Source organism: Ascaphus truei, chromosome 3 (genome assembly GCF_040206685.1).
Source record: "Ascaphus truei isolate aAscTru1 chromosome 3, aAscTru1.hap1, whole genome shotgun sequence".
NCBI lineage: Eukaryota > Metazoa > Chordata > Amphibia > Anura > Ascaphidae > Ascaphus > Ascaphus truei.
In genome coordinates this window covers 143,067,234-143,083,803 of record NC_134485.1, presented here as the reverse complement: position 1 = coordinate 143,083,803, position 16,570 = coordinate 143,067,234, and the positions used below count along the sequence as shown (strand labels likewise).

The 16,570-nt window shown below is 42.5% G+C and overlaps 1 protein-coding gene across 4 annotated transcripts in view; it reads right to left on the bottom strand.

Moving 5' to 3' along the window:
* LOC142489216 (multidrug and toxin extrusion protein 2-like) overlaps nucleotides 1–16,570 on the bottom strand; it is a 524,115-nt gene that overhangs the window by 12,059 nt on the left and 495,486 nt on the right. For all 4 annotated transcript variants that reach the window (XM_075589594.1, XM_075589595.1, XM_075589593.1 and 1 more), the window contains one exon: nucleotides 5,402–5,447. In XM_075589594.1, coding sequence (XP_075445709.1) covers nucleotides 5,402–5,447 — 46 coding nt within the window. The remainder of the gene's footprint in view (nucleotides 1–5,401; nucleotides 5,448–16,570) is intronic.

Genomic DNA, 16,570 nt, shown 5'->3' with positions numbered 1-16,570 from the left:
CCACACGTTGAGCCCAGAGAAACTCCTCTGCAGGTCCTCTATAACCAGCTTCCGCAGCTGGGGAGCACTTCTATCTCCCCCCTTCTCTGGGAAAACAGTCTCTCAGCATAGCAGCTTTCAGTCTGTCTTTTAAACCACTTCCTTGTTCACTCAAGGAGTCTGATAAAATCCATTAGTTAGCAACTGCTGCTGGCTTCTCTTTGAGGAATTAACTCTCTGTGGACTGGAAAGCACACTTACTGCATTGTACCAGCCCCCAGAGGACAGTGAGGGTATCACACTTTTTAGAACTTATTTAACCGCAGTAAACAGAGATCTCTTAGGCTGCGCATATAGTGCCGACGACAGCGACGGTGACGCAAATTCGCCCGAAAACAAAAGCATTGCCGCTGCCATGTGCGCTTATAATGCACGCGAAGGTCGACAAGCGACGGCGACAAGCGACAGCGCCATCGGCAAAACCCGCCGCCGGCAAAATTTGATTTTTCAAGGGCCGTCGCATCATGTGACGGTCCTTTAACAAATCAAATTGCGGGAATCCCGCGATGCCGCTGACCGGCGAAACATAACTTTCGCCGGTGGCGACGGATGACATCATCCATCGTGTCGCCGTTGCCATTGGCGGCTCTATAGGAACGACCTTAGGCTGCGGCCACGCTCCTGCTGACCGCGCGGTGCTTGACGAGGTAAATGCTCGCTATTTAAATTTGGAAGTCCCCGCTCACGCTGAGCACGTATGCTCTCCCAAGCTTGGTGCTTGGGGAGACACCTGGTTAAATTATTGTTGTGTTGAGGGAAGTTACTGGGGGAGGCATGCAGTGAAACAGAACATACCAACCCATTCGGCATTGTGTGCAAACAAGGCCTCTCTCAAACATAATGTCCAAATACTTCTCATAGTCCGGTTTATTTGAAGGTGTCATTCACCAAGATTTAACCCGGTAAACATTGCAATACTATAAGCTCATTTGGGCCTATATTGGATTGTACCTTATTTTATTTTTTTAACCCATATTGCAGCCCTAAAAGGTGTTCTTCTCTCCAAATCCAATTCACCTCAAACTTTAGGTAAATTGGTGGGGAGATGGCCTCAATGAGCTGCGATGTGTCGGGACTTAGAAAAAATCAGGCCCTTTTCCTGCCTCGGATTGATGCCGGGGGTCTCCGGAGCTGATAGCCATTAATAGCAGCTCTGGACCCCCCCGACATGCATCTGATGCAGGAAAAATGCATTTACAGCAACTTCATTACCTTAGCGGCTAACCGCTAGTATAGTGGTACATCATACCCATATAATAATAATATGGGCATGATAAGCCTCTATAGCACTCAATGGGCACCCTAATGACAATACATTAATACACAAGACACACAATAATAAAACCTAACTAAACTCCAAAAAAACACACTTCACTAAATAAAAACAGTAGCCAGCTAATCCAATCAATACAAGCAATAACAACATCAACAATTAATTAATTAAACCATTAACCACTCAAACCAATTAATTCCTAAACCAACTCAAAATGAATAGAAACCAATCCAAACAATGAATTACTCCAACATTAATTAATTTAAACAGTAAAATAGAAAGAAAGAAATTCTAACAATATCTGAACTAACCATAAAACGCATTAGCTAACATAATATAACATTAGGTAAAAACGAACACCAATCGCAAACCTTTTATTACATTAAGCATGAACAAACAAACAATGACATCCACATCATAAACTGAAATGAAAAAAAGCAACAGCAATACCAAGCGAGAAATACCCCCCAAATATTGGCATAATAATGTATTAATCTGTACCCTAAAGAGGTACAGTTTAATATATTATCAGTCAATGTGCCTTCCCCAAAAAAATCAAAAAACACATCCAAAGAATAAACCTGTAAAAAGAGACATTTACAAACATTGAATATATTACTTACCATTAGAAGCGGGGCCCTCCGACTCCCGGGGTAACAGGAAGCTGACGTACCTTGAAGCCCTCCAACAGCATCCGATGCCATCCACCATGAAGATCCAAATCAGGTACCCCAATCTTCTTTTTTCTTTCTTTAATCACCTTCTTCTATCTTCATCTGTAATTATTTCCTTGAGAAAGGGCTGCCAGAGCCTGAAACGCGTAGGAGGTGTTTTTTTGTATTTGTTTGTCTCTTTTTTTCATTTTTATGTAGTCAAATAAATAGTTTTTAACCTTCCACGCCTGGTGAGCTGCGGTTGCTTTATTCTGGGACGCGGCAGTCTCATACCAATCATCATTCCCTGTAATTATTTCTTGATCTTCTTTCTTCATCTGTCAATCCAAAATACCCCATGTTAAATCCCAACCAATGTTGTCTCGTCGGCTTCTTGGGCTCAAATGAGGCGTCACGGCATTAAATAGGGCTTGTGACGTCACATTTAGCCTCAAAATGGTTAAAGGGAATGATGCCAGCCAATCAGAATAGCTGTGCTTCATTTGCCTTTAAGATGACGTCACGAAGCCGGCGTCACATGGTATTTCAGCAAATCAGATCGTGGGAACCAATTCCACACTCTGATTGGCTGAAATACCTTGTGACACCGGCCATCTTGGATTTAGTGACGTCATCTTAAAGGCAAATTAAGCACAGCCATTCTGATTGGCTGGCATCATTACCTTTGATTATTATTGTACCACTATACTACTCAATGGGTATAGGGTGGGTATAGTCAGTCAGGGGTGGGTGCTTAGGCCTCCCGGGTATTTATCGGGTCAGGGTGGGTTAATCCCTTAATGACTATAGCGGTTAGTAACCGCTAAGGTGATTAAGGGGTTAGGGGCCATTAGAATGTCTTTATTATGTATATATGCTTTCTTGCTACGGAGGACAGAGGGACCTGCTGTTGTGGTAAGTTTAACTGTATTTTTTGACTTTATTTTTGTATGCTAATGCAGTGTTTAATAATGGGCAAATAATCTATTATCCATATCTGGAAAATAGTTATTTTGCCCATTACTGTACTGTATGGGTTTGGGCGGATAGGGGGGGGGGGGGTATATATATGTTTATTAAAATATTTATTAATATACATTTAATTCATAGTGTATATGTGCAGGGGGTCTCCGGAGCTGAACCACGTTGGTTTTATGTCCAGGGACCCCCTGCTTCCCGAGATACAGGCACCTTTATGGGGTGCCGGTATCCCTCTGCATTGAAATGTCCCGCGTCACGTGACCGGGACATTTCCTTGCATAGGAGATACTGGCACCCCATAAAGGTGCCTGTATCTCGGGAAGCAGGGGGTCCCTGGACCTGAAACCAACGTGGTTCAGCTCCGGAGACCCCCTGCACATCTACACTATGAAAGAAATGTATATTTAAATAAATAATTTTCGGGCGACATTTCAGCTGGGAGAGGTGGTTCTCTCAGAGCCGCTCTCTCTGCAGCAGAAATGAATCGCCGGTTTAGGCCATTTCAGAGGCTCGAGGCTCTCGCTGGCAGCAACTCGCCCGTTTTGGGAATTTTGCTATCACTGGTAATCGAGCCTTTCTGAATACCGTGATAGCAACACCCAAAAAAGCGTCATATTAAAAGCCCTGGCGATAATTTTTATCAACCCTCTCTGAATGAGGCCCAGAGTGTGTTAGCCAGTTACAGGGGCATTTATGCAGCCACCTATGCATCCATGATTCTAGGGTGGAATCATGGATATGCATGTATACTCAGACACCGAGACACACACATACAGAGACACACAGACACACACACAGGGAAACACAGAGACACACACAAACACACACAAACATCATGGATATGCAGGTATACTCAGACACCGAGACACACACATACAGAGACACACAGACACACACACAGGGAAACACAGAGACACACACAAACACACACAGAGAGACACACTAACACACACACAGAGACACACACACACATAGAGACAGAGACACACACAGAGAGACACAAACACAAAAACACAAACACACACACACACAGAGAAACACAGAGACACACAAACACACAAACAAACACAGAAACACAGACACACACAGAGACACACAAGCACAGACACACAGACATACAAACACATACACACAGACACACCCACACAGAGAAACACAGTCACACACAAAGAGAAACACAAACACACACACAGAGAAACACAGAGACACACACACACAGAGAAACACAGACACACACAAACACACACACACACACACACACACACACAGAAACACAGACACACACAGAGAGACACACAAACACAGACATACAAACACACACACACAGACACACCCACACAGAGAAAAGCTGAGTCCATAGACGGACAGGCCGTGCTGAGGCGTGCGGACGCTCCGCGCTGAGCCCCTGCATACTCAATGAGGATGCCTTGAGAGGGGGGCTCACGCGAGCGTCCTCAGGCGTGCTAACGAGATGGAGGTTTCAGCCGAGCGCCAAGCTGTTTTTCAGCGCGCAGTGACGTCGACGTCAGTGCGTCGTGGGCGATTGGCCCAGCGACGTCACTGCTCCGCCTCCAACCACCTCCCCCCGGCTACGATCGCGCCCGCTGGCTTGCCTGTATGGGCATGAAATTTCTGCACCGGCTCACATTTGGGATTTCTTAGGAGTGCACCAATTAAAAGGATATCTCTCTTTTTCTCTCTCCCCCTTTTTATACAGCAGGCTTCATAGGAAGCTAATATCCTTAAGTGGCACCCTACAGGTAGAGTGAGCTCTTTCTTTTATTGTGTCCTTTACAAAACATTACAAACAACATAACTCACTGTACAAATATTCAGTTAATGTGAAAGACACAACTAGGTTTGCAGTGGAAATTGTGTAGTCTTTGTTTGCCTACCTGGCTGTTTTCACATTACGGCCGATACAATAGACGGAAATAAAAATGACAAAATAAAGTAAAAATATATACTACAATGCAAAAATGATAGAATACAGTGAAAACAGGGTCTCATTACCTCCCATGGCCAGCCGAGACAGCAGTCTGTCATTAAACCTTGTACAAACTCTAAATTATAACATAAGGGTTTTTTTCTTACTAAAGACTCCAGGCTTCAAAATCAGGGCAAAATAATTGTACCAGATCAGCAGAACTTTATTAAAGAAAAATTGCTTTCAGTGGGATTTCTTTTCTTTAAAAAAATACGGTGCTAGTTTTTTGCAGTTGGGAGAAAAAATAGGCTAATAGCTATAAATTACAAGAAAGAATCAGCTGTCCTCTGATGATATCAAAACCCCATCTATTGTCCCGTGAAATTAAGTAAAAAGTAACTACAGTAAGCAAAATTAAGTGACTAAGAAATTAATATATCTTATGCTCCACAGACCTGTCAATCTTCTTTTGTTTTGCAGTTCTACAATATGCTAGTCTCCCAGAACATACAACATTGAGATACAAACCTGAGGCAACAGTTTCCTTGTGTATCATCCCTGACCGTTCTTGTGCCTAAAAATGAAAAACTATCATCAGTAAATTGTAAAACTATAAACCCACAGAATAAGCGTCCTGTAACAAGTGATCTGCCTCCGCACAAAAACTGTAAGAAAACTATAAAAAGGGAAAGAAAGCAACCTCCGACATGATAGTTACCGTATTTCCTCGATTCTAAGATGCACTTTTTTCCCTATTTTCACATGGCTGAAATAGGTCTGCGTTTTAGAAATGATGTATTTAAAAAAAATCCGCTAGGGGGCTCTGCTGCAGATGCCGGCCGGTATATTCACAGTGTGCAGAAACAGCACATGGCTGCGATCACCCCCTCCCCTCCACTTCCCATGAGGTGCAGAGGGATCGGAGATGTCTGTCATTGGAGATTGCCCAGAAGCCCCCCCCCTTCCCGAATCCCCGTGTGAAATGCAGGAGGTGCAGAGGTAGCTGTGTCTCTCTGGATGTGTTTGTGTGTCTCTCTCTGTGTGTCTCTGTATGTGTTTGTCACTCTCTGTGTGTGTGTCTCTCTCTCTGTGTGTTTGTCTCTGTATGTGTCTGTGTGTCTCTCTCTCTGTCTGTGTGTCCCTGTATGTGTTTGTCTCTCTCTCTCTCTCTCTCTCTCTCTCTCTCTCTCTCTCTCTCTCTCTCTCTCTCTCTCTCTCTCTCTCTCTCTCTCTCTCTCTCTCTCTCTCTCTCTCTCTCTCTCTCTCTCTCTCTCTCTCTCTCTCTCTCTCTCTCTCTCTCTCTCTCTCTCTCTATGTGTTTGTGTGTGTAACTCTGTGTTTGTGTGTGTGTCTCTCTCTGCTAGCAAAAGCAAGATAGGAGATTGTTAGAACATGTTCTTTTTACTTTAAGGAAAGCAATGAGTACAGGAATAAAAAGGTACTTGGTAAAATCATAATAAGGGCCACTAAATGTAAATGGCTAATGTGTTTATTTATCCAGGACATCTTCCTACCCATCCTGTTCTTACTGCTCTCTCATGCTTCACTCTCACTGCTTTGAAATCTGATGCTGGCTGCTCTGACAGCAAAAGGTTAAGAAAAATCCCCCCCACACTGCCCCTGCCATATCTGTCTCTCTCTGGTTTGTGTGTGCCCTCCCATCCCCTCCCATTGTCTCCCCCCCTTCCCTCCCATTCTCTCTCCCCCTTCCCTCCCATTCTCTCCCCCCATTCCCTCCCATTCTCTCTCCCTCCCATTCTCTCTCCCCCCATTCCCTCTCCCCCTCCCCTCCCATTCTCTCTCCCTCCTTCCCTCCCATTCTCTCTCCCCTCCTTCCCTCCCATTCTCTCTCCCCCTTCCCTTCCATTCTCTCTCCCCCTTCCCTCCCATTCTCTATCCCCCTTCCCTCCCATTCTCTCTAGCCCTTCCCTCCAATTCTCTCTCCCCCTTCCCTCCCATTCTCTCTCACCCCGTCCCTCCCATTCTCTCTCCCCCTTCCCTCCCGTTCACCCCCCCCATTCCCTCCCATTCTCTCCCCCCCTTCCCTCCCATTCTCTCCCCCCCTTCCCTCCCATTCTTCCCCCCCCCTTCCCTCCCATTCTCTCCCCCCCCTTTCCTCCCATTCTCTCCCCCCTTTCCCTCCATTTTCTCTCTCCCCCCATTCTGCCTGTCGCTTCCCATTCTGTGTCTGCCTCTCTCTCCCCATTGGTTATTGAAGTGTCATGTGACCCTGCTAGTTAAAAAATAAAAAAATTCTGCACATTTAGTATAGTGGGATTTTTTTTCCCAATTTTTTTTTATTAAATCAAGGGTGCGTCTTAGAATTGATGGCGTCTTACAATTGAGGAAATAGGGTATTGTATATCTGCATTTACAACTCGATATGGGTGTGATCACTTCCGATAAAGACTGATAATAAGGCTACATATTTATCTAAATTCATTTGGGCTTTTTCAGTATACATTTAAAAAAAATTGACTTACAGTAAACCACTGTTACTGTAGTTGTTTAAGAAATGAGAGTTAACAAATAAGCCTCTGAGTTGTGTATACACCACAGAAGTTTGTCAGATTATTAAGCCTCACAGTGTATCAAAATAATGTTCAGCACCTTCAAAAGAGATGCAGATAATGTACCAATAAAATAATGCACGGATTGACTCATACAATCATTCAATTCTAAACCCTAATGCTCTGCCAAAAAAAAACAAATACTGCAGCCCTGCAATAAGGAAGGGTAATGGGAGAGGGAAGGGATCGGTAGAGGATGTTGCCTAAAAGTAATGTAAAACTAAAGACTTGCTGTCACTGTAACTAGTTCTGCTGGTTAAAATACAATAGCTGTCATAAGGCTTCTGCGGTAATCAAAAGACCAAAACTAATAAGGTATTAACCAGTTGAGTGCCCTTTTAATGTTCACTGAACGTTACGAGGACCGGCACTCTGAGGCCCTTATGACGTTCCATCATGTGATTGATAATAAAATGTATTATTAATTGTAACCTTTGAGTGCCCCATGCAAAGTTTTTCCTTTTATCTTGTGTTTTACTTTTACATATTTTTCTATTCTTGTCTTATTGTCCTATTTACTATGACTGGCTAACAACTGTGAATCCTTAGCGGTAAGAAAAACATTGCATTTAAGGGCTTATTCTATATCCGCAGAAATGGACGCTCAGGCCATTTCCAGATAAAAATCAACACTAAAAAGTCAGTGAGAAATTTTGACCGATCACCTATGTCAGTGGATATAGAGTAAGCCTCTTAATACCTTACTAGTCTCTTTACAATGCATGGGATAGGGTAGCTAGGTCAGTGTTAGAAACGCAAGCTGTTGGATGTTCATTGGTGGTTATAAAAGCATACATTGCACATGCCTTGATAACATTAACAATAGAGTTAATGTCAACAGTTAGTTACCCATTCTCTGTCAGCTATACTGGAGGTGGATCCGGGGGTTTTCTTTGTGTAATCTGAAGGAAAAATAACTGCAGATCCACTGGTGAATGGGAAAGGATAACATTCCTAATTCCTCTCCAGTGCTGTGAGGACAGAATTTTCTCTTGTGAGAATATTGTTTACAGTACCTTTGGATAAAAAGATTGTGTGGTATATTTGTGCATCACCACAAAAAGCTCAAGTAACATACTGCTGCGGCCGAGTTTATTCGAGCATTTGCCCGGTCTCGGCCGCAGCAGTAACCTGGCGCGCGCCGGAGGGTGCCCGGCGCGCGCCAAAGCCACGGAGGAGCGCCCTCCGATCGGGGCTTTCTTCCTCCGCTCGCCGGGTCCCCCGGAACCCCCTGCCGCCGTCCCCCACATCGCGGGACACCAGGGCTCCCTCGGGGAGCCCTGGACGTGCGTGCAGGGGGCGCAGGCTCCCGATGACGCGTGACCGCGCATCGGTGACGCGCGGCACGCCGAGGGAGTGGGGCTAGCAAGCCGGGACATGTCCCGGCTTGCGGTACTAGCCCTACTCGAAATAAACGTGTCGCCAGTGTAACTTTCATTTGTATGAATCCAAAATCCAGGAACAGTGTATATAGATAAGAATAAACCTCCCAGGGTGAAAAACAGGGACTTGGTGGTGCCCACACGGTATCCCAAAACTTCGTCTCCAATGAACATAAATTCACCCCTGGGGTAACAATACATAACAGTCCAGCAAAGGAAGGTAGGAAATGATGGGCTATGCCCTTTACCTTCCTGATGTGGTTCCAGGTAAGAGGATTCTTCGGCGTGCAGCCCTCAGAAAGGAAATCCAAGGAGGTAGGAGAGAAGAGGAGCACAGCTCACAGCGTTACCAGACGCAGGAAAATAAGGGCAACTCCAAACAGGGATAAAATATAGATTGGCCTTTAATGGTCAGTTTAGGCAGAAAAACAGGACCACGCACCAACGCGTTTCATCCCTCAGGACTTTCTCAAGGTGTAAGGAGAGACATAATAACAAACTATTTATCCGAGAAGAATTCGCGCCAAAACTCGCTACTCGTGACGTCATCAACATGCGTCCCAAAACGGAGTCGCATTATTACTGCGCAGCTCAGTACTGAGTCGCGCTCGTAACAGAGGAGGTACACTGAGTGCCAAGATTGGCTGTCAGGAGAAAAAACAACTTGAATAAAAAAACTTTAATAATAACATTGTTAAAAAACATAACAAAGCACCATATAACATAGTAATTACTCTAAATATAGAAAAAACAGATAAATAACATTGCTACACACCTCTAGAACAAAAAAGAATTAATGTTAAAAGAAAAACAGAAAAAATGAAAAAATCTATATAAAATGTATGTATAATGCAAAGGATGTCAACACGCAACTAAAAGGTATAAATCAGAAATATTATGAATTTCTTTGAGGAGAGCCGAGTTATGACCCTGCTTATGTTTGAGTAGTAGCTCCCTAAGTTTAGATTGCAAGGTGATAATTTTCTCGTTTCTCTCTCTTTTCCTTTTCGCCGCCAATTTAATGAGAGTCCCTCTTAGTGTTGCCTTGTGTGCTTCCCAGAGGACTGAATGGGACTGAACACTCCCGGTATTAATTTGAAAGAATTGATCTATTTCCATGCCAATTACTTGTTCTAACTCTGGGACCTTTAAGATTGCCTCATTTAATTTCCAGTTTGCCCCCGGCCTGTCCAAGAAATTTTGAGTGCACCGTAGCTCTATGGGTGCATGATCCGACCATGAAATATCATGGATCCCTGAATGGGGGATCTTCGGGACCAGTCTGCTAGAGACAAAAAAGTAATCCATTCTGCTGTAGATGGAGCGGGGGTGGGAAAAGAAAGTATAGTCCCTTTCTAACGGGTGCATCTCCCTCCATATGTCCACTAACTGACTCTCAGCCAGCCCTTCCCGCAAGGCTTTGATGTAGCTTCCCTTGTTGGGTTTATAGGGGCATGATCTGTCCATCTTTGGGTTAACCGCTACATTAAAATCTCCCGCTACTATTATATCTCCTCTAGCTACTGATTTTAGCGTATGGAAGAACTTCTTAAAGAAGGAGGGATCCTGCTCACACGAGGCATACACTGTAGCTATCGTTATTGGCTGTGCTTGTATGGAACCTACAATTACGAGGAACCTGCCATCCCTGTCCCTCTTGACTACCTCTTCTACAAAGGGGAGATTGTTATGAAGCAGGATTGCCACCCCTCTCTTCTTTTCACTCCTTGCCGAGGATAGATAAAACCGCTTAAAACTTTTATCCCAGTATTTGGGGGCGCTTATAGTGCTGAAGTGCGTCTCCTGGAGCAGCACAACGTCCGCGTGCTTAAGCTTGTAGTCCGCAATCGCTACTCTGCGTTTGCCCGGGCTGTTCAAACCCTTAGTATTGTGGGATACTATGGTCAACGACATTGGTCCTCTTCGTCTGAGCTATTATATTCTATATTGCTGCTGTAGAGCTGTTGTACCCGGGGTCCCCCCAGTCCGTTAACCCAGACCGGGGACAGCACCCGCACCACAGGGGAGGGGGAAGGGTGGGAGAGGGGGAGAAGGTAAGGAAAGAACAGATTAATTGAGGGGCCGAGACTGACCATGATCAGCATCGGTCCCTTTGCCCACGAGCCTACCCTATGCCACTGGAGGCCCAGAAGGAACCTCTCAAACCTCGACTGCCGTCGGTGGTTGGGTGCCCGAGGGACTTGTCTGTGCATGCGGGTGTGACACCGCCGTGCACAGTTCGAGATGCAGGCAGCTGACCGAGGCGGTCCCTAAGCCAGCACCCTCCGTTAAAGAATCATATAAAAATTATTACAGTCAAACTATATATCTAACTAAACCAGTGTAATTATAGAACTTGCCAACAAAAGAAAAGAAAAATTTGTGCGCCTGGTGATCAATTCGTGAAACCACTCACCGTATAAGGGATTAACAAATGAATCCAGGTGTGATTGAAAAATAAAATAAATAAATTAAAACGAAATACACCTTACTGATGTGAATAAAATTGAATCCTATAAATATTTATACTTTTAACCATAAATAGGTTGTGTGACATGAACCATTAGGAGTAAGAGGGGTTGAATGTGGATATAAAACAAAAAATGGCAAACGGAACCAAATTGACCCAAACACATAAGCAGCTTCCAATGCAAGGTACCCAAACCTTGCTAAATGAGGACAATAAACAAACAAACAGGGAAGCGCTATATGAGTTAGGATCAGGCCCAGCAGCCACTTTATGTTGAAAACCACATATTAAATGAGCATAAAATTGCATGAATAATTACACAAAAATATATAAAATGAATAGCACAAGTCTCTGCCAGAGAGAAATTGTCCAGGTGGTGTGGATACAAGTTGATGCCCCTGTCTGATAGGACAGACTCGGGCAAGAGTGGCCTGTGAGAGGTGAAAATCCAGAATGGTAGCTAGGATGGAAAGCGCTACCAACTGTGCAGGTATTGAAGTGTGTAGAAATGGGAAGGTGCCGTAGGCATCAAATGTGGAAAGCGCTCACCCAGACTCCATACATTTCGCGCGGGTGGCTCCTCTTCTTTCCTCCTTCCCAGCACTTGTTGCAGAAACACCGCTCCACAGCTCTCCTGAGCTCGCACACCAGTGATGGAACTGCTCGCAGGGCGCCGGGTTTCCGGGTATGACGTCACGGCCGGACGTGACGCACCAACCCTTCCCGGCCGTTGCCTGGAACTACCGGAGCGCACAGGGGCTGAGAGCCAAATCTCACACACCCCACACAGCTTCAGAATCTTCACAGCCTCCGCAGTATACTCTCCAAGGGACTCCACGTAAAACCACCAGGACTGTGGCAATGAGACAGGGATGCACAAGAGCTGTACCCCTCAAAGCTCCTCCTCCTACGCGTTTCAGCACGTGACGTGCTTTCATCAGGGATACCATGGGGGTGTTTGAGTGGACTATAAATACCCCTCTGGACAGGGGTCATCAATTAGCCTAATTGGCTTTCATTGACAATATCACGCCCTGGGTACATCAGTGCACACCAACACAACCCCCATGTAATGGCTCATGTCACAAAAAAACAATTATATAAAGAAAGATTGCATAGAAATAGAACAACATAACATTTAAATGAATTGATACATTATTAATAAAAATGACAAAGTCCCAATGTATATATTTTTAAAAAAAATAAACAACACTCTAAGAGTATATATAAATCTTGAATTAATTTACTCAATTTGACATTTCATCATTGAGTTTTGTGATATTACTCAAACTGGCCATATAAAAAACAATAAATGGCATATAATAAAAATGTGCTAAAAATACTATACGACACACCGAGAATATACTTCAATAATGAATTCTTTTACTTAATTGGATACCTCATTGATGAGTCTTATAATGATCAACAAATTAGCTTTAAATACATAAATAAATTGCATCCCATAAAAGAAGAGCATAGATCAACAGGATAAAAAGAAAAAAGAAAAAACATTACACTACAGTACAATTTGGGGAACCTTATTGGAAGAGGACGTATTGGATAAAAAAATTTTATAAAAATTTATAAATAAATAATAAATGGTTCGTTAAAATATGTATTAAAAATATATATGATAAAAATATAAAAACCACTCAACTTCATTGAAAGGCAAGGAGATCCAAGTCCTCATTTAAACCTTTGGGGCTAAGTGTCTGTAGTTTAAAAATCCAATACGTCTCTTGTTTTCTCAATTTTAAAAGTCTATCCCCTCTCATATTCGTTTTCCCAATGTGTTCTATACCCGTGACTGTTAGACCATATGTAGACATATTGTGTTTGATTAAAAAATGGCGTGAAACACCATGACCTGTGAAGCCTTTTAGGATGTTTCGTCTATGTTCAGTGAACCTTTCTTTAAGACTTCGCTTAGTTCTTCCTATATACTGAAGACCACAGGGACAGGTAAGCAAGTAAATAATAAAATCTGTATTACAGTTAATAAAATGTTTAATTTTAAAAACTTCTCCTGTGATCTTTGAATTAAATTCGATATTTTTATTAATTATATGTTTGCAGGTCAAGCAGTTATTTCTTCCACATTTGTAACATCCTTGGGGGGGTGCTGGTAACCACATATTTGTATTTGATATTGGGGTTTCCCTCATATCTGGTTCAGATTTCCTTAAAATTGTTGGTGCTAGGACGTTTTTTAGATTCCTGGCCCGCCTAAACACGATCTCTGGTTTATTTTTCAGGACTTTACCTAAAATAGGATCGTTTTGTAAAATCCCCCAGTGCTTAGTTAAAATCTTTTTTATTTCATTTGATGCCCTATTAAATTTTGTAATAAATAAACAGCTGCCTACATTACGGGGATCAGTATTTACATCCTCACTTTTTTTGGGTTTTCCTGTAATCAATGCATTCTGATTGTATTCCTTTACATTGGAAACCAGTGCTTCTAATTTTTCTTTTTGGTAACCTTTCGCTAGAAATTTGTTGACAAGAACAGTGGATTGTTCTTCAAAATCTGAATTCTTTGTGCAGTTTCTACGCACTCTCAATAGCTGCCCGTAGGGGATGTTATTTAGCCAGGTCTTTGAATGATTACTTCTTTGATCTAAATAGCTATTGGAGTCTACCGTCTTAAAAAAGGTTTTGGTTAAAATATTGTCTCCTTCATTAAATAAGGTTAAATCCAAAAAATTGATTCTGGAAGGGTTATGCTCATGGGTGAACCGAAGATTCACACTGTTATCATTAATATACTTATAAAATTTTAAAAGCTCCACTTCAGTGCCCTTCCAAATAATTAACAGGTCGTCTATGAAGCGTTTATAGAAGAATATATTTTTATGGAAGGGATTGTTTTTCCATATATTGTCATCCTCCCATTTCCCCATGAACAAATTAGCAAAACTGGGGGCAAATTTTGTCCCCATTGCAGTCCCAATGTTTTGAATATAAAAATTGCCTTCAAATAAAAAATAGTTATTCTTTAAAATGAATTCAATACTTTTTAAGATAAAAACTCTTTGGTCAGCATGCATAAAAGGGTCTTGTTTTAAAAAATAGTCCACGGCCTCTAGACCTTTTTCATGTAAAATACTTGTATACAATGCTGTAACATTGCATGTAACCCATAAAAGATCATCAGCCCATAAAACGTTCTTTAAAAGTTCTAAAATGTGTTGTGTATCTCTTGTATGTGATTTAAGTTCTCTCACATGTTTTTGTAGAAAAGAATCCACAAATTCCGACAACGCTGATGTTAGCGAGTTAATGCCTGAAATAATAGGCCGGCCTGGTGGATTAATGAGGCTCTTGTGGATTTTCGGCAAATGATATAATACAGGAGTGCTAGGCTGTTCGATGTTTAAAAACTTGAATTCTGCTTTATTAAGAACATTATTCGCCAAACCTTCTTTCAAGTGTTTAAGAAGGTTGATCTGAAATTTAGTGAGGGGGTCCCCCATTAAAAGTGAATAAGACTCCCTATCTCCTAGTATCCTTAGGGCCTCCGCAACATACTCTTCTTTGTCTTGGATGACAATACCACCCCCTTTGTCGGCTTGGCGGATAACTATTTCACTATTTCCTTTCAAATCCTCGACTGCTTTTAATTCTTTTGGAGATAAGTTAAACTTTGTTTTCGGTGGATGTTCACATAAATACTCTAAATCCTTAAAAACCAGATCATAAAAGACTTCTACATTATGTCCTTTTGAATAGGAGGGATAAAAATTAGATTTTGGTTTAAAATGTGTGTGAGAAATTTCGTGAGGTTTGGTCAGTGTATTGAAGAGTGAAGCTGCTTCCTCTGGCCCCTCACTTTCTTCAAATAATGCAACCATAGATTTGATGTATTCTTCTTCTCTCGTTTGTGCCATACTATCAATTAAGTAAAAGAATTCATTATTGAAGTATATTCTCGGTGTGTCGTATAGTATTTTTAGCACATTTTTATTATATGCCATTTATTGTTTTTTATATGGCCAGTTTGAGTAATATCACAAAACTCAATGATGAAATGTCAAATTGAGTAAATGAATTCAAGATTTATATATACTCTTAGTGTTGTTTATTTTTTAAAAAAAATATATACATTGGGACTTTGTAATTTTTATTAATAATGTATCAATTCATTTAAATGTTATGTTGCTCTATTTCTATGCAATCTTTCTTTATATAATTGTTTTTTTGTGACATGAACCATTACATGGGGGTTGTGTTGGTGTGCACTGATGTACCCAGGGCGTGATATTGTCAATGAAAGCCAATTAGGCTAATTGATGACCCCTGTCCAGAGGGGTATTTATAGTCCACTCAAACACCCCCATGGTATCCCTGATGAAAGCACGTCACGTGCTGAAACGCATAGGAGGAGGAGCTTTGAGGGGTACAGCTCTTGTGCATCCCTGTCTCATTGCCACAGTCCTGGTGGTTTTACGTGGAGTCCCTTGGAGAGTATACTGCGGAGGCTGTGAAGATTCTGAAGCTGTGTGGGGTGTGTGAGATTTGGCTCTCAGCCCCTGTGCGCTGAGGTAGTTCCAGGCAACGGCCGGGAAGGGTTGGTGCGTCACGTCCGGCCGTGACGTCATACCCGGAAACCCGGCGCCCTGCGAGCAGTTCCATCACTGGTGTGCGAGCTCAGGAGAGCTGTGGAGCGGTGTTTCTGCAACAAGTGCTGGGAAGGAGGAATGAAGAGGAGCCACCAGCGCGAAATGTATGGCGTCTGGGTGAGCGCTTTCCACATTTGATGCCTACGGCACCTTCCCATTTCTACACAATTCAATACCTGCACAGTTGGTAGCGCTTTCCATCCTAGCTACCATTCTGGATTTTCACCTCTCACAGGCCACTCTTGCCCGAGTCTGTCCTATCAGACAGGGGCATCAACTTGTATCCACACCACCTGGACAATTTCTCTCTGGCAGAGACTTGTGCTATTCATTTTATATATTTTTGTGTAATTATTCATGCAATTTTATGCTCATTTAATATGTGGTTTTCAACATAAAGTGGCTGCTGGGCCTGATCCTAACTCATATAGCGCTTCCCTGTTTGTTTGTTTATTGTCCTCATTTAGCAAGGTTTGGGTACCTTGCATTGGAAGCTGCTTATGTGTTTGGGTCAATTTGGTTCCGTTTGCCATTTTTTGTTTTATATCCACATTCAACCCCTCTTACTCCTAATGTTTCATGTCACACAACCTATTTATGGTTAAAAGTATATATATTTATAGGATTCAATTTTATTCACATCAGTAAGGTGT